The sequence below is a fragment of the Cibotium barometz genome, chromosome 32 (assembly GCF_041138505.1).
Source record: "Cibotium barometz isolate CiBa-2024 chromosome 32, ASM4113850v1, whole genome shotgun sequence".
NCBI classification, from domain to species: Eukaryota; Viridiplantae; Streptophyta; class Polypodiopsida; order Cyatheales; family Cibotiaceae; genus Cibotium; species Cibotium barometz.
Window position 1 is genome coordinate 1,131,371 of NC_141077.1, and position 23,382 is coordinate 1,154,752.

A 23,382-nucleotide genomic window follows, 5' to 3' on the forward strand; every position below is an offset into this window, starting at 1 on the left:
ACACCCATAGGTTGAAAAGGTAGCCCATACAATGCCATAATTATATGTAAAGTTTCTCTTACTTACTTTTAGGACAAAGAAAGATGAAAGGAATGGCTTGATATAATCCCCAAAAGGTAGTTATGAAAAGCATAGCTACTAGATATTGTTGCCAATTTTTCTATACCCAGTTCAATGGGAGACTATTAATGCTATTGAATTCTATACATCCACTGCAATACTTAATAACTCTGTATATCACCCAATAGGGCATTCATAAACCCCCCTTAGGTACTACAAATCCAGACCTTATCTCGACCTTTCACCCTTGTTTCAAAATCATCTGTAATATTGCAAGCTCTATTAAAATCCTATGTGGTACAATGTCTAAATGCAAAATATAATTAACCCACCTGTGATGATTTGGTAGATTTGTACATGTCAATGAGAGATTTAAGTGATGATGCCTTGCTTTGCATTCATATTTACTCCATTACTAAGGATTATAATCCCTTAGATTTAGACACACCAAACATTAAGGGAGAAGTTGGTCGAAAAAAATTTGGGAATAAATTGTTTTAAGAATTTCTTTTTTTTATGGAAGTAGATATTTATAATATTAACACCGAAAGATCATTACAAGCCAGTTCAAAAGGGCCATGGGCCAAAGCCTTGACTAGGTTTTATACATTGCAGTTCAACATATTACAGAACATATTCCACCTGTCCTCTTCCCAGACAAAGGAAAGAACCATGATACCCCAATTGCATAAACGCTATTAGCAAGATGTTTGAGCAATGATCGCAATTTCAAGCACAAATGTTTCTGGCCCAATCTAGTCACACTTGTATGTTTGATTTGAAATAAAACATTTATTTTCCCCGACTCCTCAAAATTTGTGACCCTCTTTCTTTTCATAAGACCCATCTATGGATATTAGGGGTTATCTCTCCAAGACCATTAGACTACAAGACAACTTACTTGATTATTGAGCTTACAGGAAGATTCACGACAGCTTCCAACACACCCATAGGTTGAAAAGGTAGCCCATACAATGCCATAATTATTTGTAAAGTTTCTCTTACTTGCTTTTAGGACAAAGAAAGATGAAAGGAATGGCTTCATATGATCCCCAAAAGGTAGTTATGAAAAGCATAGCTACTAGATATTGTTGCCAAATTTTCTATACCCAGTTCAATGTGAGACTATTAATTCTATTGAATTCTATACATCCATTACAATATTTAATAACTCTGTATATCACCCAATAGGGCATTCATAAACCCCCCTTAGGTACTACAAATCCAGACCTTATCTTGAACTTTCACCCTTGTTTCAAAATCATCTGTAATATTGCAAGCTCTTTTAAAATCCTATGTGGTACAATGTCTAAATGCAAAATATAATTAACCCACCTGTGATGATTCGGTAGATTTGTACATGTCAACGAGAGATTTAAGTGATGATGCCTTGCTTTGCATTCATATTTACTCCATTACTAAGGATTATAATCCCTTAGATTTAGACACACCAAACATTAAGGGAGAGGTTGGTCGAAAAAAAATTGGGAATAAATTGTCTTAAGAATATTTTTTTGGAAAGTAGATATTTATAATATTAACACCGAAAGATCATTACAAGCCAGTTCAAAAGGGCCATGGGCCAAAGCCCAGACTAGGTTTTATACATTGCAGTTCAACATATTACATAACATATTCCACCTGTCCTCTTCCCAGACAAAGGAAAGAACCATGATACCCCAATTTCATACACACTATTAGCAAGATGTTTGAGCGCGATCGCAATTTCAAGCACAAATGTTTCTGGCCCAATCTAGTCACACTTGTATGTTTGATTTGAAATGATACATTTATTTTTCCCGACTCCTAAAAATTTGTGACCCTCTTTCTTTTCATAAGACCCATCTATGGATATTAGGGGTTATCTCTCCAAGACCATTAGACTACAAGACAACTTACTTCATTATTGAGCTCACAAGAAGATTCATGACAACTTTCAACACACCCATAGGTTGAAAAGGTAGCCCATACAATGCCATAATTATATGTAAAGTTTCTCTTACTTGCTTTTAGGACAAAGAAAGATGAAAGGAATGGCTTGATATAATCCCCAAAAGGTAGTTATGAAAAGCATAGCTACTAGATATTGTTGCCAAATTTTCTATACCCAGTTCAATGGGAGACTATTAATGCTATTGAATTCTATACATCCATTGCAATACTTAATAACTCTGTATATCACCCAATAGGGCATTCATAAACCCCCCTTAGGTACTACAAATCCAGACCTTATCTCGATCTTTCACCCTTGTTTCAAAATCATTTGTAATATTGCAAGCTCTATTAAAATCCTATGTGGTACAATGTCTAAATGCAAAATATAATTAACCCACCTGTGATGATTCCGTAGATTTGTACATGTCAACAAGAGATTTCAGTGATGATGCCTTGCTTTTCATTCATATTTACTCCATTACTAAGGATTATAATCCCTTACACCAAACATTAAGGGAGAAGTTAGTCGAAAAAAATTTGGGAATAAATTGTTTTAAGAATTTCTTTTTTTTTTGGAAGTAGATATTTATAATATTAACACCGAAAGATCATTACAAGCCAGTTCAAAAGGGCCATGGGCCAAAGCCCAGATTAGGTTTTATACATTGCAGTTCAGCATATTACATAACATATTCCACCTGTCCTCTTCCTTGACAAAGGAAAGAACCATGATACCCCAATTTCATACACGCTATTAGCAAGATGTTTGAGCGTGATCGCAATTTCAAGCACAAATGTTTCTGGCCCAATCTAGTCACACTTGTATGTTTGATTTGAAATGATACATTTATTTTCCCCGACTCCTAAAAATTTGTGACCCTTTTTCTTTTCATAAGACCCGTCTATGGATATTAGGGGTTATCTCTCCGAGACCATTAGACTACAAGACAACTTACTTCATTATTGAGCTCACAAGAAGATTCATGACAACTTCCAACACACCCATAGGTTGAAAAGGTAGCCCATACAATGCCATAATTATATGTAAAGTTTCTGTTACTTGCTTTTAGGACAAAGAAAGATGAAAGGAATGGCTTGATATAATCCCCAAAAGGTAGTTATGAAAATCATAGCTACTAGATATTGTTGCCAATTTTTCTATACCCAGTTCAATGGGAGACTATTAATGCTATTGAATTCTATACATCCACTACAATACTTAATAACTCTGTATATCACCCAATAGGGCATTCATAAACCCCCCTTAGGTACTACAAATCCAGACCTTATCTCGATCTTTCACCCTTGTTTCAAAATCATCTGTAATATTGCAAGCTCTATTAAAATCCTATGTGGTACAATGTCTAAATGCAAAATATAATTAACCCACCTGTGATGATTCAGTAGATTTGTACATGTCAACGAGAGATTTAAGTGATGATGCCTTGCTTTGCATTCATATTTACTCCATTACTAAGGATTATAATCCCTTAGATTTAGACACACCAAACATTAAGGGAGAAGTTGGTCGAAAAAAATTTGGGAATAAATTGTTTTAAGAATTTCTTTTTTTTTGGGAAGTAGATATTTATAATATTAACACCGAAAGATCATTACAAGCCAGTTCAAAAGGGCCATGGGCCAAAGCCCTGACTAGGTTTTATACATTGCAGTTCAGTATATTACAGAACATATTCCACCTGTCCTCTTCCCAGACAAAGGAAAGAACCATGATACCCCAATTGCATAAACGCTATTAGCAAGATGTTTGAGCAATGATCGCAATTTCAAGCACAAATGTTTCTGGCCCAATCTAGTCACACTTGTATGTTTGATTTGAAATAAAACATTTATTTTTCCCGACTCCTCAAAATTTGTGACCCTCTTTCTTTTCATAAGACCCATCTATGGATATTAGGGGTTATCTCTCCAAGACCATTAGACTACAAGACAACTTACTTGATTATTGAGCTCACAGGAAGATTCACGACAGCTTCCAACACACCCATAGGTTGAAAAGGTAGCCCATACAATGCCATAATTATTTGTAAAGTTTCTCTTACTTGCTTTTAGGACAAAGAAAGATGAAAGGAATGGCTTCATATAATCCCCAAAAGGTAGTTATGAAAAGCATAGCTACTAGATATTGTTGCCAAATTTTCTATACCCAGTTCAATGTGAGACTATTAATTCTATTGAATTCTATACATCCATTACAATATTTAATAACTCTGTATATCACCCAATAGGGCATTCATAAACCCCCCTTAGGTACTACAAATCCAGACCTTATCTTGAACTTTCACCCTTGTTTCAAAATCATCTGTAATATTGCAAGCTCTTTTAAAATCCTATGTGGTACAATGTCTAAATGCAAAATATAATTAACCCACCTGTGATGATTCGGTAGATTTGTACATGTCAACGAGAGATTTAAGTGATGATGCCTTGCTTTGCATTCATATTTACTCCATTACTAAGGATTATAATCCCTTAGATTTAGACACACCAAACATTAAGGGAGAGGTTGGTCGAAAAAAAATTGAGAATAAATTGTTTTAAGAATATTTTTTTTGGAAAGTAGATATTTATAATATTAACACCGAAAGATCATTACAAGCCAGTTCAAAAGGGCCATGGGCCAAAGCCCAGACTAGGTTTTATACATTGCAGTTCAACATATTACATAACATATTCCACCTGTCCTCTTCCCAGACAAAGGAAAGAACCATGATACCCCAATTTCATACACACTATTAGCAAGATGTTTGAGCGCGATCGCAATTTCAAGCACAAATGTTTCTGGCCCAATCTAGTCACACTTGTATGTTTGATTTGAAATGATACATTTATTTTTCCCGACTCCTAAAAATTTGTGACCCTCTTTCTTTTCATAAGACCCATCTATTGATATTAGGGGTTATCTCTCCAAGACCATTAGACTACAAGACAACTTACTTCATTATTGAGCTCACAAGAGGATTCATGACAACTTTCAACACACCCATAGGTTGAAAAGGTAGCCCATACAATGCCATAATTATATGTAAAGTTTCTCTTACTTGCTTTTAGGACAAAGAAAGATGAAAGGAATGGCTTGATATAATCCCCAAAAGGTAGTTATGAAAAGCATAGCTACTAGATATTGTTGCCAAATTTTCTATACCCAGTTCAATGTGAGACTATTAATGCTATTGAATTCTATACATCCATTGCAATATTTAATATCTCTGTATATCACCCAATAGGGCATTCATAAACCCCCCTTAGGTACTACAAATCCAGACCTTATCTTGACCTTTCACCCTTGTTTCAAAATCATCTGTAATATTGCAAGCTCTTTTAAAATCCTATGTGGTACAATGTCTAAATGCAAAATATTGTTGACATCTTTAGACCTATATCCATTGGTTGTACGATTCTAGACTATGAACTCATTATAAGAAATTATGCACTTACTAGAACAGATATTGACTACGTTTGTAGCATGTACAATTGATCCTTCTCATCAGGAATGAGTCCATACAATGCTTAAATATGCTTGATATGTTTTGTAATGCTCTCAACTACCAACTAATAGTGAGTACCTTGTAATTCATAAGCCTTGAACTCCCATTAGCCATCAGCCAATAGTAGTGTATTAGCTATGACCAGTCGTATGTCTGGTGTCCCCCAAAATGCACCTATAATCCTTGGTTAAAGACTGACTAGTAGAGGACATGCAAAGTTAGCATTCACGAGCACAGATTAAAAAGCTGAGCCCTTCCGCAGAACTAATTCTCTACGCTTGGAACTTGCCGTACGCAGAGTGAAGCAACGGTATACAGTGGGCATGTGATAGCAATCGTGATCATCCGACAAACTTTGCGCTAAAAGCCGAATGGCACCAATAAGAAAAACTACTCATAGTCGACTCATCTTCACAAGCTAATTTAAACTCGAAAAAATGCACAATGATCCTGTTCAATTGTGCTTAAGATCACAAAGCAAAGGATAATCAATATTTTTGCTCAAATAAAGATATATGTTCAAACATTTGATGCAATTTATAGTGGGACCTATACCAATGATCTAGTTTTGTATTTCGACTAGGGCTGCTTACACATGCCCATTTTCTGGATGGGCAGGTTGACTGTTCTGATACTTCATTCTCATGAGGCACCCAAAAGCGTATACACAGTTTATGTACAAAAATCATGGTCCATCATCCTTGCGTTGTTCACTTGTTAATTCTGTAGTGGTAAATGTGCACGTTCTCAACACCCAAATTCTTGAAATTACTATCTCTTCTCCTTTTATAGAACTTCCCCCAATTCAAGGGTTTGTATAACGGTGGTTGATTGGCATCAAGCAACTCTGCCAAGGGAGCAACATCAACACTGGCACTTGGGTTGAAAAAGAATGGTATAGAAAGCCTTTCTCTTTCACCATTTACGACTACCCGATGTTCAACACTCAGGAATATGTCATTACTCCAAACCTGCAAGACAAATGATACAGGGCCTCCTTTTGCAAAATTCATTTCAGGATATATCAAGAACTGATTATCAAGACTAGGTTCATAATCCATTGATTTGCACCTCCAAAAAAAAAAAACCAAATAATTCACCTTGTTAGATCAAGCTTACCTTAGTCTCCCACGCTTCACAACCAAGCCCCATGGCTTGTGGAAGTAGTCAAGGTTTACAAAAAAAAGGCATACTTAGATACTATATGAAAAGAGAGAGAGAGAGAGAGAGAGAGAGAGAGACCTGAAACAACCCTCCTAGATTGACGACAAAAGCTCGAGGATCAGGAAGCACATCCAGCCAGTCTCCACCCTTTGTTTTGACCTGCAGCCCTCCCACATCATCTTGAGCGAGTATGGTTACAGCTCCCGAATCTTTGTGAGGTCCCACTCCCAGCACTAGGCCTGGACAAGGGCACACTTTGTAGTGATTCAGCCGCATTCTGCTGGTGTTTGGCTCTGCAAAGTAGGGGTGAAATCGGTGAGGAGGCATGCCAAGGCTTTGGGCAATGAGCTCCAAGAGTTTGAAGGCCAGATTGTGTGCTGCCGCTGCGTAGGCCTCACAAGAATCCCTGCAAAAAAAAAAATGAAACCCACCATTGAAGTGTGATTAAGTTGGGGATATACAAGTGGCGTGACAGTATGATCTCTACATTTATGAAATGTGTTGTGTTACACACTGATTCCTGAGCCAACACACTCTATGCTTCAATGTTGGAGCATAAAAAGTAATGCAATATAAACATGCAAGGGAGCACGCAAAACAAAGCATAGGCATAGGCATGCAATATGAAATGAAACTACTATGCTTAATGGTTTGCGCTTGCCATCCCTTAAGTATGTTCCAGACAATCCACTATATATCCCGAAGAGTACAAGAGTGGCCACTGTCTCCACACACCAGCATCTAGACCAGTGGCCGAAGGGAACCAAGGGATGTGTAGGGAGTGCACCAAGCTAGACTACTGTAAGAGAAAACAGTGCAACTACAGAGGAAAACTAAGAGGCTAAGTGCTCCAGGATCCATGAAGAGGATTTCCTTGGAAGTACAGATGCGGGTTATGAGCCCTGCAAAGTCGTCGACGATGCGGGAGCATATTAACAAGCTGCAGGCTCTTCAGCAAGAAGTTCTTCAGGCTGGGAAGGAGATATCATCAGAGGACATGGCCATCACGTTGCTGTCACATTTGCCCTCTTCGTACTCAGCATTTTACTCCTCTTTGATTACTAGTGGCAGGCTCAGCACCATCACGTGGGAGGAGCTTGTGCCCATGGTCCTGGACCAAGAGGAACGATTCACGAACCCTCCTCAAGGTGGAGGTTCGGAGGCCTTCACTGGCCAACGGTCGAAAGGCCGTAACTCGGGCAAAGGGAAGGCTTCATCGGAGAAGTCTTCTGAGAAGAAGTCTGACGCTGACCGCGAGAAACTGAAGGCAGAGAGGACCTGTAATGATTGTGGCGAGAAGGGCCACTACTGGAGGCAGTGTCCCAAGCGGAAGACCGAGAAGGGTGAAGACTCCTCAGCAGCAATCATGAAGACTCCGGCTTTTGTGCACCTGGAGGTGATGGACACCGATGCTTCATTTTCTTCAGGCAGGGAGGAGATTGGAGGACTCTCTGCAACGGATACTCGGGAGTGGATTCTCGATAGTGGTGCTTCCAGGCACATGACTCCTTCCCGTTCCGGTTTACAGGATCTCTGTAGGCTTTCTGGTCATATTCTTACTGGGGATACGTCCACTATCCCAGTTCACAGTGAGGGCAGGATGGAGATTGTTCCCGATGGCAGAGGGGGGAAGCATTCCTCCCGGGTGTTGTATGTTCCGGCACTTGGTTTTCATCTGTTGTCAGTGCATCAGGTGTGCAAGACTAGCGTACGGGTGGAGTTTGATGAGCATTTTGTTGCTCTCCGGGACAAAGCAACAGGCCAAGTGGTTTGGGAAGGTGGAGTGGAGAATGGAGTTTACAAGCTTTCAGCACTCTCTCTCCCAGGTCCTCAGGTTTGTGATGAGTGGCAGTCTGTTGATGGCCACTTGTGTGTGGATACGCTGCAGGTGCAAGCTTTCCGAGACCAGGTGGTGGATAGCTTACCAGTAGATGGCAGCAGTTGGCAGGAACTTTCCAGTACTGATGTTGGTAGTTCTTGTGTTCGTGAGTCAGAGGAAGCTGAACACGTCACTTATGCTCTGATGTCTCGTAGTGTTCGAGACATAGAACTTCCAGTTGTTGAGGATGTTCTTTCCACGGGGACCTTTCGGAAAGCCAGGCAGGTGACAGGTGCTTACTTGCAGAAGGAGGTGGTTTCTCCAGGCTTAGTGGTTCCGGATTCAGAGGGGGTGGTTGACAGGTTTCATCAGGTTTCCAGGACTTGCTTGTGCACCGTAACAGGTGTTGATCCTTGTGAGCAGTGTGATGTCTCTGTGACTCAGAAGCTGTATGGTTCATTGATCTGGTTGATGGACACCAGTTTGGACGGGAGCTTCCTGATGAGGCGGTTGAGCTCATGGTTGCAGATGTCTCTTTGGGAGGCAGGATTGCGTTTCCTGTGGTTTCTGCGGCATGCGAAGGATCATGGACTCTTGTACACAGGAGGGGGATTGTTGGATGGAGTCCGACTCCACGGTTGGAGTGACTCCGTTTGGGGAGGAGATTCGGACACGAGGGGATCTACTTATGGCCCAGGAGCAGTTTTACGGAGCAGGAGGAGGTTACATTGCAGGTTTGGGCTTCCACTGGAGGAACCCATGGTCATCCAGAGGCACTTTGTTCGTGAACAGATCGTTGCAGATGACATCTTGCTAGAGTTCTGTTCGACGGAGGACAGTACGGTGGACCTCTTCACGAAGTCGCTCTCCCAAGATTTGCTCAGGCGGCACCCCAGCTCCAAGTGGTTGGTTTGACAGCCAAGAGCTGAGAGGGGGTGTTAGAAGTCATCTCCTGTCTATTTTGATACACCAGGGCCTTTGTTGTGGGTGTGCCCACCCTTATGAGGTGTTTTATCATTTTTCCACACTCCCCGTATTTTTCTCCTATTTTTTCCCATTTTTCTGAGGCTTGGGAGGGCTGCCAGATGATGCCAGGAGCACCCCAGTGCTGGCCGACTGGATGTTCATCAGTCGTGGGCTTCAGGGCTGCTGGCCGACTGGTTTTCATCAGTCGTGGGCATCTGTATGCTGGCCGACTGCATTTATGCAGTCGTGGGACCTTTTCATCAGTCGTGGGCACTCATTCTGCTGGCCGACTGCCCTCTATGGGATGTATATATAGGACCCCAGCCCCCATACCTTATTTGTATCATTTCTCGGGATCTTCTTGTGTATATAGAGCAGAGTTACACACCTACATCTCTCTCTCTCGTGCTGTTTTTCTGCCTGCGTTTTTGCTCTTGTGTTCCCAGATTTGGTCATCATCTCCGCTGCGTATTCTGACAATACCACCATACATATTCCCCTGCATACCAGGCTGAAAATTTGCTCCAAAAGTCCCTGGCATACCCATGCCTCCCTGAGGATAACCCCCAGTCATGGATTGGAACACAAAGCCACCACCAAAGTAACCTGGATGCATAGACTGCTGAGGAATAGATGGCTGTCCAAAGAAGGAAACTCTGTGAATTAGCACCAAAGGCATGTGGCATGTTCAGAAACTGTCCAAAAGATGGATCCTGTGGGAAGGCAGCACTATGACCCTGAGGAAGGTTCTTAGAACGCACCTTCTTCTTCTTCTTTTCAGGCTCAGAACGGGATCTCATAAATTCAGCAAACTTCTCACTTTGTGTGAGCTGCATAAACACATCCATTACACCAGCCAAACGATTTTTAAACTAAGCATCATCTTCCTCTTTACTAGGCATATCTTCTGGCTATGTTACATCCTCATATTGCTCATCATCTGCAGCCTGTTCTCCTGCAAGAATATCCTCAGATTCATTTCTCTCAAGAGAGGTCTCTTGCTCTTCCTCTTCATGATAAAAATATTCGTCTTCTGTATCAGACATGTTGCTAAATTTTTCAACGATGACTTTCTTGGAGTCGACCACGAGCTCACCCCCTTAAGAAAGTTGATGATGGGTCCCGGCAATAGAACCTTGAAACCGGCCTCTAGTAGAAACCAAAGTGCGGTAGACTAGCAGTCACCCTTCCACTTGTAGTCCAAATAAGAAACAAAATTAACTGGAGCTAGAGTGCCCCAAAACTGAAATGAAATCGGCACCTGTTGGCCCCAAAGCTTGGCGCCCCTTTCGGTATTTCTTTATTCAAATTCAATGTGATGTAAAACTGAGTACAACAAAACCAGCCAGGAGAATACACATGTATGTCCAATCTGGCAGCCCACAAGACCTCTTAGCACAAAGGATTCACACACAGATCTAGATCTGTGTCCCACAAAAGCAACACTTTGTGCTTCCCTCTGATCAACCAAGACAATTCAGCAGGGCAACCTTGAACACACATCTGGCATATCCCATGTACATGGTTCCACAATTCAGTTCACATATACATCCACTGTCCAATCTCTGTTTCCACCCTTTCAATCTGCCATACCCCTCCTCTCACAAGGGGCCAGATAACACAACTCTGCAGCAGACATAAGCCAATGGAAAGAAAGAAAGATGAGATGTTCAGAGCTTACCAATTCAGTGCGTGGTTCTGCACTCGTGGGACAGTTCGTACCAGCCTGTACTTGACAAAGACTGTCTGTACTCTTCCCCCTGCAACCACCTGACTGTTGCACCAAATATACTCTGATAAACCACCACCTGCAGTTGGAAATGCACCGCCCACTACTGTTCAGGTCTGAACAAAACTGAAACCAGCTGTACCTGTCCGTACAGGTCAGTAAAACCCTACTGTACCTATCCGTACAGTCTCTGCAGCCGCTTGTACCGTACAGATCAGTACCTGCACAGCAACCGCCTGCTGTCTGTTCCTGCCAGCGCAGCCTGAATCAGCGCCGCCTGAACCTGTACCTGTCCGTACACCTGTACGTGCAGTCGTACAGCTGCCACGTGGACTGTACCTGCAACTATCGACTCTACCTGCCTGCGCCGCCTGAATCTGCAACTACCAGTCATCTGCACTCTGGTCGACAGCGCCGCCTCCTTCCACAACCGTCACCAGCTCTGTACGGCCTGCAGTCTTTGGGTCTGTACGGCCAGTACTGTACGGCCTGTCTGATAGGGCAGTTCTGTACGCAGCCAAACACCAGTAGCCAGCAACTATGCAGTCGACCAGCTTCTCTTCTCTTCCACGGATGAAACTTGCACGTTTCTCCAAAAGCAAGAGAGAGAAAGAGATGAGAGAGGCGTGTAACTCCAAAAGTGGAGTTGCTCCTCTCTCCAAAAATATCCTAGGCCCCCAACTTTAATATTTATTATATTTATTAAAGTCCCTAGGGACCACTTAGGCCTAGGGGCCACCCATGTATAAAACATTAAAATTCATTAATGTTCCGGCCCCCCTTCACATTTGAAGATGTCCACACCTCATAACATTTGTCCGGGCACCCCAAATATGAATCATTTAATATTTATTTTGCTCAGCAACCACCATGCCCACACTTGTGCTGTTCCATTTTCACAGGGTCATGACACATGTAAGCTACTGGATGACCATTTTGTTGTAACACACCTCCAATTGCAATGTTACTCGCATTGGTGATCACCTGAAATGGTTCCTCCCATGAGGCAATGCTAAACAAGGCGCGTTTGATAAAGCCACCTTGAGGGTCTTGAATGCCTCCAACGCTCGTGGAGTCATTTAAATCTTTTGCCTTCTTGTCTTCACAACCTTTAGTAGATCAGTGAGATCCGCCGAGAGATCAGAAAACTTGTCTATGTGGGTGGAGTATGCATGGCATATACCCACAAAGAATCTGATGTCATAGGCCGTCTGAGGTATTTCCCAATTGACAATCTCGGCCACTTTAGCCGGATCATATAAAACTCCGACTTCTTTTCATTGACGTAGAGCTCGTTGCTTTCCAGCAACTTAAGGACTTTCTCCACATCAATGTCATGCTGCTCAACCGTAGCTGAAAATACCAGTATGTCGCCCAGAAATATGAGCACACACTTTCCAATCAAATCCCGAAAAACACACATCATCATGCGGTTAAATGTAGCTGGGGCGTTCGTCAAGCCAAATGGCATGACCACAAATTCATAGTGGGCCCGTTCCGTACGAAAGGCTGTCTTGGGAATGTCCCCCTCCACAATCCTCACTTGGTGGTACCCACTCTTTAAATCAAGTTTCGAGAACACCTTTGCTCCATTCAACCTCTCGAGAATATAATCTATTCGAGTCATCGAGAATCTGCTCTTGATAGTCAGCTTGTTGAGTGCACGATAATCGACACACAAACGGGAAGACCCATCTTTCTTCTTGACAAATAAAATCGGTGCTGCAAATGGCGACACGCTGGGGCGGATGAAGCCAGATTGCAACAATTCTTGGAGTTGGCGGTCCAACTCCGATTCCATTGCCTTGGAAAGGCGATACGGAAACTTGCTCGGGGGTTCCGAGCCTGGGAGGAGGTCAATCTTGTGGTCCTCCGGTCTGGACGAGGGGAGCTAGGGAGGGAGGCTGTCCCAAAGAAAAATCTTCTAGAACTTTTCATGGAGAGCCGAGTACTTCTCGGATGCACTGGCCACCGTCTGGGCTGTCTGGATGTATATCATCGCACACTGTGCGCCTTTCCTGACTGCTCGCTTAGCCTGTAAGTGGCTTATGGGCAGAAAGTTCAGAATTCGCGGCTCACACTTAATGGTCACTGGGGCATTTGACACATTCCGATTGATCTGGAACGTGTGCTTGTCCCACTTGACATCTGGAAGAAACTTGTGAAACCACTGAATACCCAAAATTATGTCTGCTTCTACAATAGGGGCAACAATAAAATCACGCACAAATTCTATGCCCTGAATAACTAACTTAGCACCTAGAGCTTCATACTTGACGCTCGTTGTCATGCCTGTGCTAAAACCCTCAACCTATTTGTCCACCGAAGTCAGGTCGAAACAAGCACGCGTAGCGGCCTATTCCGTGACCACATCCTCCGTGCTGCCGCTGTCAAACAAGACGACGACTCTCTGGCCACCTATGTAGCCAAAGGACTTGGGCATTTCGTTGCGCTCATACTCCTAGTCATGGGCACCCTTCTGCTTATCTTCGAGCTCCCAGCTAATAATTGCTCCAACTGAAGCACTGGGATTTAAAGAACAAGGGGTAGCCACTAGGGTCTGTGTGGGAGCTGAGCTCACCACAGAAGCTGTGGAGTGGAGGCAGCGGCGGCGGGCTTTGGAGACTTCTTAGGAGACTCCTGCGAGAAGTATGTCCTTTTGTATGATAAAAGAAACATCTACCCTCCTTCTTGTACTGAGAAAGCTCCTCAGCACCACTCAACTTGCCACTGTCTTGCCTGCCTCCGCTTTCTGGTCTGAAGTAAGCTTAGATGCATTGTTCGAGTTCTTGGAGCCAGAGGCTCCCGAGCTCTATCCTGGGGAAGACCCCGTCTGGTTCTAGCCTTTTCCCCTCGAGGTGGTAGCCTTGGGAGAAGCCGGCTCGGAAGTCTTGGGCTTGCCACCATTATGCTTCATTTCTGCACTCTGCGCAAGCAAGAGTGCGCCTTCGAAGGTGGCTGGCCTAAACATACGCACCTCCCAATGGATTTGCGTGTCAAGGCCATACAAAAACTACCCTTTCTTGTCCGAATCAGATAAGCCTAATTGCAAACAAAGTCGAAATTCTATTGGCAAACTGAAGGACTTGTTGCGCGTTCTGACGCGCTCCCCTGAACTCGTCTTCGAGTCGCTCAAGGTAGTGAGGCGGTAGAAACCGCTGCTTAAGGTCGCGGACAAACTCGTCCTACACATAAGCTGCCATACCAAAATCTCGTGTGGGCATGAGCCCACTGAGTCCACCAAGGAATGGCCTCACCTTCCAAGTACCAACTGGCTAAGATCACTTTGTGAGTATCTGTCTTTCTAACTGCGGCAAAGTAAGCTTCAAACTGATGCAAACCATGAATAGAGAGTTGTGGGATCAAGTTTACCATTATACTTGCTAAAGTTCATTTTCTTGGGAAAATGATTCGAGGGCGCCGCTGGTGTCAATCTCCCGTCCAAAGCTACTAGGTAACGCTCGTGTTCCACGCGTCGCATGGCTTTGTCTTCACGTTGTCGGATCTCCAATGCACGCATCTACAACTCAAGCAAAGAGCTCGACTGCGGTCGTGACCCCGCGAGAGGGTCCTTGTGTCGAGGATCTGGAATCTGGGATACGGAAGGAGAGGGAGGAGGAGATGGAAAACGCGAAAAACAGGTACGTTCTTCCAGAGCCTCAATTTGCGCCTTCTGCACTTCCAACTTGGTCGTCTGGTTCGCGATTGCTCACATCATCTGCTGCTGGAACATCTCCACAACACTCAAGCTTGGTGCCCTAGCTAGGCTGCCTGGTGCATTCTGGTCCCATGGTTCTTGGTCTCTCTCGTCGTCGAAGTTCGCCGTAGAAGGAAAACACACTTCCTTTCCGGAGCGCAATCTGACCATCCACTATGTGTGTGGGAGACTTCCGGAGGCTTCCGCAGGCTAAAAACCAACCATCCTTCGAGGGACACGAGTCACTCCGAAAGGGGTGGTCCACCGGAGTCTGAAAACCAACCACACGAGCGAGTAAAAATTCTGGTTTCTTTGCTGAATCTTTGCAGTTGAAGTAGGCTCTAATACCACTGTAACATGTGGGACCTTCGAGGGAGATCGGTAACTTCAATGCTCAGAAATCAGCACACACTTTTCACGACGGAATTAACGCACAAAACTGAATGAAGATGTCCAGAAAATAGAGAGAGAGAGAGAGAGAAAGAGAGAGAGAGAGGGGGGGGGAGAGAGGAGAGGACACAGTATTGGGTCCCAAATACCCTCTGTAGGGCCCCCACCACAAATGGTGTATTTGCTTTATTAGAATGATGTAAATCTGAAAGAAAATACAGTAAAACTTGACCTTTTTCTTGGCTGAGAAATCTTTGCCCTTGACCTGCAGTCCTTCACCCCTTTGCGTTAGCAAGCCCTTGGCTGTCCTGGCCCTTTGGTTGCTTGAGCACTTGGTGAGTTATGAGATAACACAAATGATTTATGGCTCACCTATTTATACTTCTCCACAACAGCAGTCAGCCAGTATATAACCAGACGGCCAGCAACAAATTGTCCCACGACTGATAAATCAACATTAAATGCCGGAAAATTCCCATAAAATCTGTGCATCTCTTCCTAGCTGGCTGGGCATCAAGCGCATGCTTCTACATGGGCTGGGCACTGTTTTGCAAGCAAGTTGGGGGCTGGGCAGCCTGTATGGGCTGCCCCATACTTGCCCTACAGCCATATAAGGCTGCATATCTTGTATGTTTGCATATCTTGTATGTTTTCCCCTAGCCTGCCCCTAGGGCTGTCCTACAGCCCCTCCATGGCGGTGGGTTCAGCCAGGGCCTTCCTGGCCCTCATGGGGGTGGTTTTACACTATCCCCATGCCCACACAAGGACCCGGGGTAGCCCTATGGGCTGGCTCCTTTTCCTAAGAGCAAACCCTAACTACTACTCAATGATCTGGCATCCAGTACCATACCAGATACATAGAATCACTGATATCATTCCAGAGGGAGACTCACAGCGCGGACTGGCACTGTTTCATGTGCAGGACAATGCACACCTGACCTTGGACTCCTCTGCAGGACAATACACACCTGAACTCGGACGACTGAGATGAATACTTGACCGGACAAGGCTCACATGGGACCAATTTACCATCCCAAGTCCTGCACCTTCTATACAGAAATGTCTATGTGGCAAGTGCGGGATGCACGTGATAAAGGGACTGAATGGTCACAACCATAGTTGCCAGGCGTTTCAGAAACAGCAGGTATGAAACGGATTTCATACGTTTTGAAACGTTTCATAAAAGGTAAGAAACGGGTACAAAAAGGTTTCATACAAAATAGAAAAAACATGTATATTTTTAACTTGAAATATAGAAAAGAAAAAACTGTTGACATAACTTATAAGAGACCACATTGAATTCATTTCAATAAAAACAAAATACATGTAAGATATGATGATATCACAAATCACGTGGGTGATCACTGATGACTAAGCAGAAATCAAAAGGATCACCACGTGGGTGATGAGTCATGACTCAAAATCCAAGATCAAAATAAATAGCATGTCCAAAGTTCAAACTAAATAACATGTCCAAATAAAATGATACTGGCAGCAGCTGCTAGCTACTATCTGCATCCTCATCTGCATCCTCATGCTCATCCTCATCTGCATCTTTTGCCTTTGCAGCCTCACTCTCAAGGTCACTGCCGGTAGCCGAGTCCTCAAATGCCTCATCCTCTAGAGGTGCAGGTGCACCACTAGTACTAGGCTCTCGAGAAGATCGTGTAGTGCGAGCCGGAGCCATGATCTCCTCATAGAGCATAGAATAGATGTCTCTCTCCTCCTGAGGAATGTCGGGAATCTCCTTGCACTTCATGATATCAATCTTATCTGGATTCACTTGGCGAGGCTCAATGGGATGACCCTTTTGTTCTAGCAATCAGAGATTGCAATGACAAAAGACAAGCCTCTCCAATTGTGCTGAGGAGAGTCTATTTCTCTTTTTCGTGTGAAAAAGAGCCCATGTACTCCAGTTTCTCTCACAAGGCCCTGAACTGCAATCCTGGGAGAGAACTCTCAATGCAATCCGTCTCTACATTGTACACAAAAAAAAATAAAAAAATAAAAAAATAAAAAAATAAAAAAAATTGGATGATGAAAAAAACGCGTTTCATACAGGACGAAACGTTTCGAAACGTTTCGTACGTTTCGAACCTGTATGAAACGCGTTTCTATGCAACTGTGGTCACAACAATGACCACCTAAACCTTATATAGGCTGGAGATTATCTCATGGACTAGACGATTGTTGGTCGACCAGCTCCTGGACAAATAAATCACATAAATGCTGCAGCCGACAGGAACATTCCATGTGTCCCTCCACAAGATACTCCACAATAAATGCTCCAAAATCTAGTTCTGTTTTGATCTTCTCTTCTTTATCTTGTTGCCTCTTTAGGGCTAGCCTCTGAGATTAGCATGTGCATGTGCATGCACATGACATCCCCCTCTGCTAAACTTGATGATGACGAGATTCCAAACTGCTTCTTGGATGACTGTCATCATCCCATTCTATTCCCCGAGTCCCTCTGTCGTCATCCTTCCTACTCTGGAAACCTTTTCACTGAATAGCCGACCTGGTCTCCAAATCCACTCTAACTCTAAAGAAGATCTATGCATATGTTCCATCCAGTCCCCAATTCGTTCCTGTCGTGTCTCTGAACACCGTCTTGGTCTTCATTCCTGAGAAATGAGTCTGGTACTCTCACTCCACCCCTTGGAGGATCATCCTCCCTTGGAACCGTTGCCCGAAAGCCTTTCTTGGCTCACAAGACTGCCATCTCCTTTGGGCTTTGTGGAACATCACCAACCAAGCTCCCAGGAGCTCTTCTCGATCTTGTGTTCCTTGTCTTGGGCCTCGTACCTATGCACTTTCCTGTACCTTGGACCTGTACACCTTCATATGGGACTGAATCAATGTTTAGCCTTGCTGAGCCTGATGCTTTGATACCAATGTTACATGCGGAAGCTCTGAGATGCTTCTTTCAGCCTTAAACATCATCTAGAACATGCTGATGCAAAAACGCAGACAGAAGGGAGAGAGAGAGAGAAAGAGCTGGAAATTCAGTATTTCATATGGTACAAAAAGGTACATAGCTCCTTGCATAGCCTTGGGACATAACAAATGGTATGTAGGCTTAATAGTCTGTACGTAAAGCCACACTGTCTTTTGTACAGTTTTTTAAAGCTGGAGATAAACCCATGACCTGGCATAAGGAGATGGACTCGACCCCACAACAAGCAAGCAACCGAGCGTTTGACCACAATGAAGTCAGTCTTCATGTGTGTCACCAGAGGGAGACAACAACTAAAATATGTGTACAATTGTACACCTGACATACAAGTATCAATTGCAGCAACATTCCAACACATGTTCTCATCGTACGACTTGAAAGCTCTACGATCAACCACCATGCCGACCACAGCTCAACACTAGCCCGACACATTATTTAATATAAAGCTAAGGTTCTCATGTGCATTGTGGACGCTGTGTTGTCCAAACGCCAGCAGCGGCGCATGGGGCTGCCTCTGCCGAGATGGCATTGAATAGCATTGAGTGTTAATTTGATTTGCTGTGCACTCACCCATAAAGGTATATGTAATATGCGCTCGGTTAACTAAGAAAGTGCTTAATGATTTGTTGGTCTGTCTTTATAAAAAATTAATAACCCATGAGGTAGTTAAACAAACTCTTAGTGCGGTGTATGCAGTATAAACACTCACGCACCCACTCCTTATGCACCCAACAGATTAAAGCATGCAAAATCTGGGGTGAAAATTTAGCATGCCAAAATCAAGCATAGGCACATGTAGCAAGATGGGGTATGCCAAAATCAAGCATAGGCATGCAAGATGGAGCATGCCATGCAACACGGAATTACAGAGGGGGTGAAAAGAGAGCATGCAATTATTGAAATGCGGGCATGGCCACTTACTTGAAACCGGGAGGACGGAGTACCGGCCACTGGTTGCAGTGGGTCTGGACGTGATAATTGGATGCAGTATCGCCGTCAAAGGAAGCCGGCAGCTCCATACTTCCGGCGACGGTGATATCAAACACCTCCTTCCAGTCCCTCACATTTCGCGTGAGCTCGGAGTCGGCGTAGCCCAACGCGTTGGCGGCGGTACGAGCCACCAGCCTCTTCTCTTCAAGCGGAAGGTCGAAGAAGGCTCCGGCTTTCTGCCGAAGATCCGCCAGCATGTGCACCGGCACGCCATGGTTCACCACCTGGAAGAAACCCCACTGCCGGCAGGCTGCACCGATCTCCGACGCGATACGGCTCACGGCAACAGGATCCGCCGGAGAAGACGGTGACAGGATCGGGGCAAGGTCGATGACGGGAATCTGAGCGTGGGTGGTGGCTTTTGGCCTCTCTTCCTGTGGAACGAGGAAGGATTCATCAACCAAGGTAGCCATGCTTTCATTGAACCTACATGTCCTTGCATCGCAGGTAAAGGTTTGAAATTTTTGGACAGAATCATCAACCAAGGTAGCCATGCCCTCCTTGCTTCGCCGGTAAAGGTTTGAAATTTGTGGAATTCTTCACTTGTTGTGAGCAAAATGGACGGCTCACATGATTTCATTTTATAATTTTGACTCTCTAAATTTTTTTCTACCTTTGCTCCTCCACCTTATACACACATCTATAATATTAATACTACTATTCAACCCACGCGCAGCTCCGGTATGTAAAAGACATTAAGAAGTAGCTCCGGTATGTAAAAGATATTAAGAAGTGAAACACAGGAATGGAACCTGGAATACAAAGGGTCAATCGAATGAATTTTTTCCTCTTATGTTTTAGAAATCCAAGATTTCTTTTTTCTCTCCTCTCCTTGTGCCTTGGTTGTCCATGGTTAATATGTAATAGATAAGTATGCCCAATAGTGCAAAAGTCCATATCAGAGTTAACCTATAGTGTATCTCAACCTTTTCAAGTGTTCAAGCAAAGATATTTGGCTTTTCACATTCAAGTTGTCAAAACTCAAAGGTTTGTAAGAGAAACAAGTGTTCGCACAAAGATATTAGGCTTTTGACACTCAAGCTATCAAAACTCAAAGGTTTGTAAGAGAAACAAGTGTTCGCACAAAGATATTAGGCTTTTGACACTCAAGCTATCAAAACTCAAAGGTTTGTAATATTGTAAAACTCAAAGGTTTTTAAGAGAAACAATGTTTCCAAGAAAGGGCACATTTTTTTGTCTTGAGTAAGTGTGCCATCTCTCAAGCCACACTAATACTTAAACATGCACACACGATATGATGTGCTCTTGTAAATCCATGCTTGCATGTTGCTACTGTTATGTTTCACCCTAACCTCCCTTGAAACACATCCAACAAGAGATTACCTGGTAAACCGCAACTATCATATAAGGATCTTTCCAATGGCCAAGCTCATAACCCTTAAGGTATCCAAGCTCTACAACTCCTTGAGAAGCAATTGCACCGCGCCTCCCGCCGCCGCGAGCATTGTCACACCGCCACGTTGCACTACGGGTACTCGTCCCTCCTCTCACCTCACTTCACTCACACACACTCACTAACATGCATTAGGGAGAGAGATTAGCAAGAGGATTAGCAAGAGCAATACTCCATTGCACAATGGGAGAGTCTATTGTATCATGAGAGAAGTTCACTTATATACATGACCATAAGTGTTCACACTCACTTAACTGTGGCCGGCAGGGCACTTTAGACTCATGAGAGGCCTAATGCTATTACAATGACTACTCTCATAATATATCCATGAAGTACATCACTTAGGACTTCATCCTAACTCGCTACCACACGCGCTTGAAGCGAGAATCACCATAAATACTCCGTTACACCATTACAGGCGCCCATCCAAGTTGTAGCTTTGGACACTATTGCTTTATATCTTGAATGTATGACCCTTTGGTGTATCTATCGTGACTCCTTGATATAAGATAATGGTGGTATCTCTTGTTAACCCTAGGAATGGGTTAACATCCCCCCCTTCTTGATGGTGATCATGTCCTCGTGATTGCGTTAAAAACCTTTGTGTGGGGAGAATGGACAAGCTTTTTCGATGGCTTTGATGTTGAGTTACGTTCAATGGTCTTTGTTCCTCCGAAAGGAATAAGAAAAGCTAGTTAGTGAATGAAAAGGTTAGCGGTTTATTGGAAATTTCTAACGGGATGGGAGGTTGGGGTTTTTTACGAGTGATTATATTTTTATTCTTGTGTGAGCAGGTTTTTTTTATAAAAAAATTGCTCACCTTTTATTATTATTATTATTTTGGCTAACAAAAGCAAGGTTACATGTGATTTATGTTAGTGGGGACGCTAAAAGATGTTAATAATGGGAGAGAAGAGAGAGAAGGATCTGGAGGAACGTAGACATAATCATCAGAACAAGATCTTGATTCTCAGTTCCTCATTTGATTCATTGAAGCGACATTCATCATTTGAAGAAATTGTCCTTCGATGATGTCCCTTTGTGTGGTAAGATTCTTGTAAAATGTTGTTGAGTAGGACAAGTTCCTGCATGCTTCTTTCCATTGTATATTTAAGTGCTCTTATGAAGTAGATATACATGAAGTACAAGAAGTGAGTCATATAGACTCTTATTGAACTGCTATGTGTTGAAGTAGCCACTTGTTGGTAAGGATTAAAAGAATTACATTAACTTGCAAGGCTTCACAAAGGATTGAAGATCATTGATTTGTGAAGATGGTAGTGTCATTTGGAGAGATTTGTAATTTGAAAGAAAATTCCAAGCGATGGGTTGTACCATTGACCATGCTTTCGCTAATCCAAGCATTGGTATTTCCTTGGTAGTACCCTTGTGCTTGTAGTAATCTTTTTGGTACCCACACTTGTTGACTTGGTGGAGTTCTTTAAAGAACTCGTATAGGCTTTTATGGACGAGTTTGTGGGCTACTTTTATTTATACTTGGCCTCTGAGTGCTACGTTGAGGACAAGGTTTTGACTGTCATGGCACCTACAACAAATTAAGCTAGAAATTTAAAAAAACATTCTTTACAAAAATAAATAAGAGAGCTATTCTACACCAAATCACACACAAATCACCATCAAATCCATATCTTTTTCATGGAAAACCATTAATCAAGATAATAGGCAATGGGTAATGCGTATATTAGAGAAAAAACAATGGAAAAAGCCAAGGGATGGCTCCCCGCCCGCCGCTGGCAGCAGTGCCAAAAATGTTATGGCTCACCCTAACCCCCCTTAAAACACATCCAACAAGAGATTACCAAGTGAACCATAATTGTCATGTGAGGATCTTTCCAATGGCCGAGCTTCTAACTCTTGAGGTCTCCAAACTCTACAATTGTTTGAGAAGCAGTTCCACTGTGCCTCCCGCGAGCGTTATCACACCGCCATGTTACACTACGGGTACTCGTCCCTCCTCTTACCTCACTTTACTCACACACACTCACTAGCATGCATTAGGGAGAGAGATTAGCAAGAGTAAGACTCCATTGCACAATGGGAGAATCTATTGTATTATGAGAGAAGTTCACTTATATACATGGCCATAAGTGTTCACACTCACTTAAACGGTGGCCAATCGAGTACTTTAGGCTCATAAGAGGCCTAATGCTATTACAATGACTACTCTCACGATATATCCATGAAGTACATCACTTAGGACTTCATCCTAACTTGCTACCACATGCTCTTAAACAGGAATCACCACATAAATACTCCGTTACACCATTACGGGCACCCGTCCAAGTTGTAGCTTTGGACACTATTGCTTCATATCTTGAATGTATGACCCTTTGGTGTATCTATCGTGAGTCCTTGATGTAAGATAATGGTGGTATCTCTTGTTAACCCTAGGAATGGGTTAACACTACACACTCAATATCAAGGTGCTTAGAGCTTTGATAAAGTGTTACACAAAGATATCAAGATGCTTGGAGCTTCCATAAAGTGTTACATTTACACAAAGATATCACGCTTTTCAACAAATTTAAGTTTTCAATTGCAAGATTTTGAAAACTCAAAGGCTTTAAAGAAACAATGTTCTATGATGATCTTTAAGGTATTGAATTTGTAAAGGTTTTCAAGAAACAATGTTATATGATGACCTTCAAGGTATTAAATTTTTAAAGGCTTTCAAGAAGAAACAATGTTCTATGATGACTTTCAAAATGCACATATTAACTTTTCAAATAGAT

The 23,382-nt window shown here is 43.0% G+C and overlaps 1 protein-coding gene across 3 annotated transcripts; it reads right to left on the minus strand.

Moving 5' to 3' along the window:
- Window positions 1–5,979: 5,979 nt before the first annotated feature.
- Window positions 5,980–19,776, minus strand: LOC147619716 (jasmonate-induced oxygenase 2-like). Of its 3 annotated transcripts, XM_086825539.1 has the most exons (4): window positions 19,702–19,744; window positions 19,147–19,620; window positions 6,747–7,074; window positions 5,980–6,475 (listed from the first exon to the last, which is right to left on the minus strand). In XM_086825539.1, the coding sequence occupies exons 1-4, from the start codon at window positions 19,707–19,709 to the stop codon at window positions 6,215–6,217; spliced, it is 1,071 nt and encodes a 356-aa protein (XP_086681665.1). In that variant the 5' UTR covers window positions 19,710–19,744; the 3' UTR covers window positions 5,980–6,214. The 3 variants fall into 3 exon arrangements, with proteins under 3 accessions (XP_086681665.1, XP_086681664.1, XP_086681666.1); XM_086825538.1 differs by having other exon boundaries at window positions 19,147–19,775; XM_086825540.1 differs by having other exon boundaries at window positions 6,421–6,575; window positions 19,147–19,776.
- Between the last annotated feature and the right edge of the window lie 3,606 nt (window positions 19,777–23,382).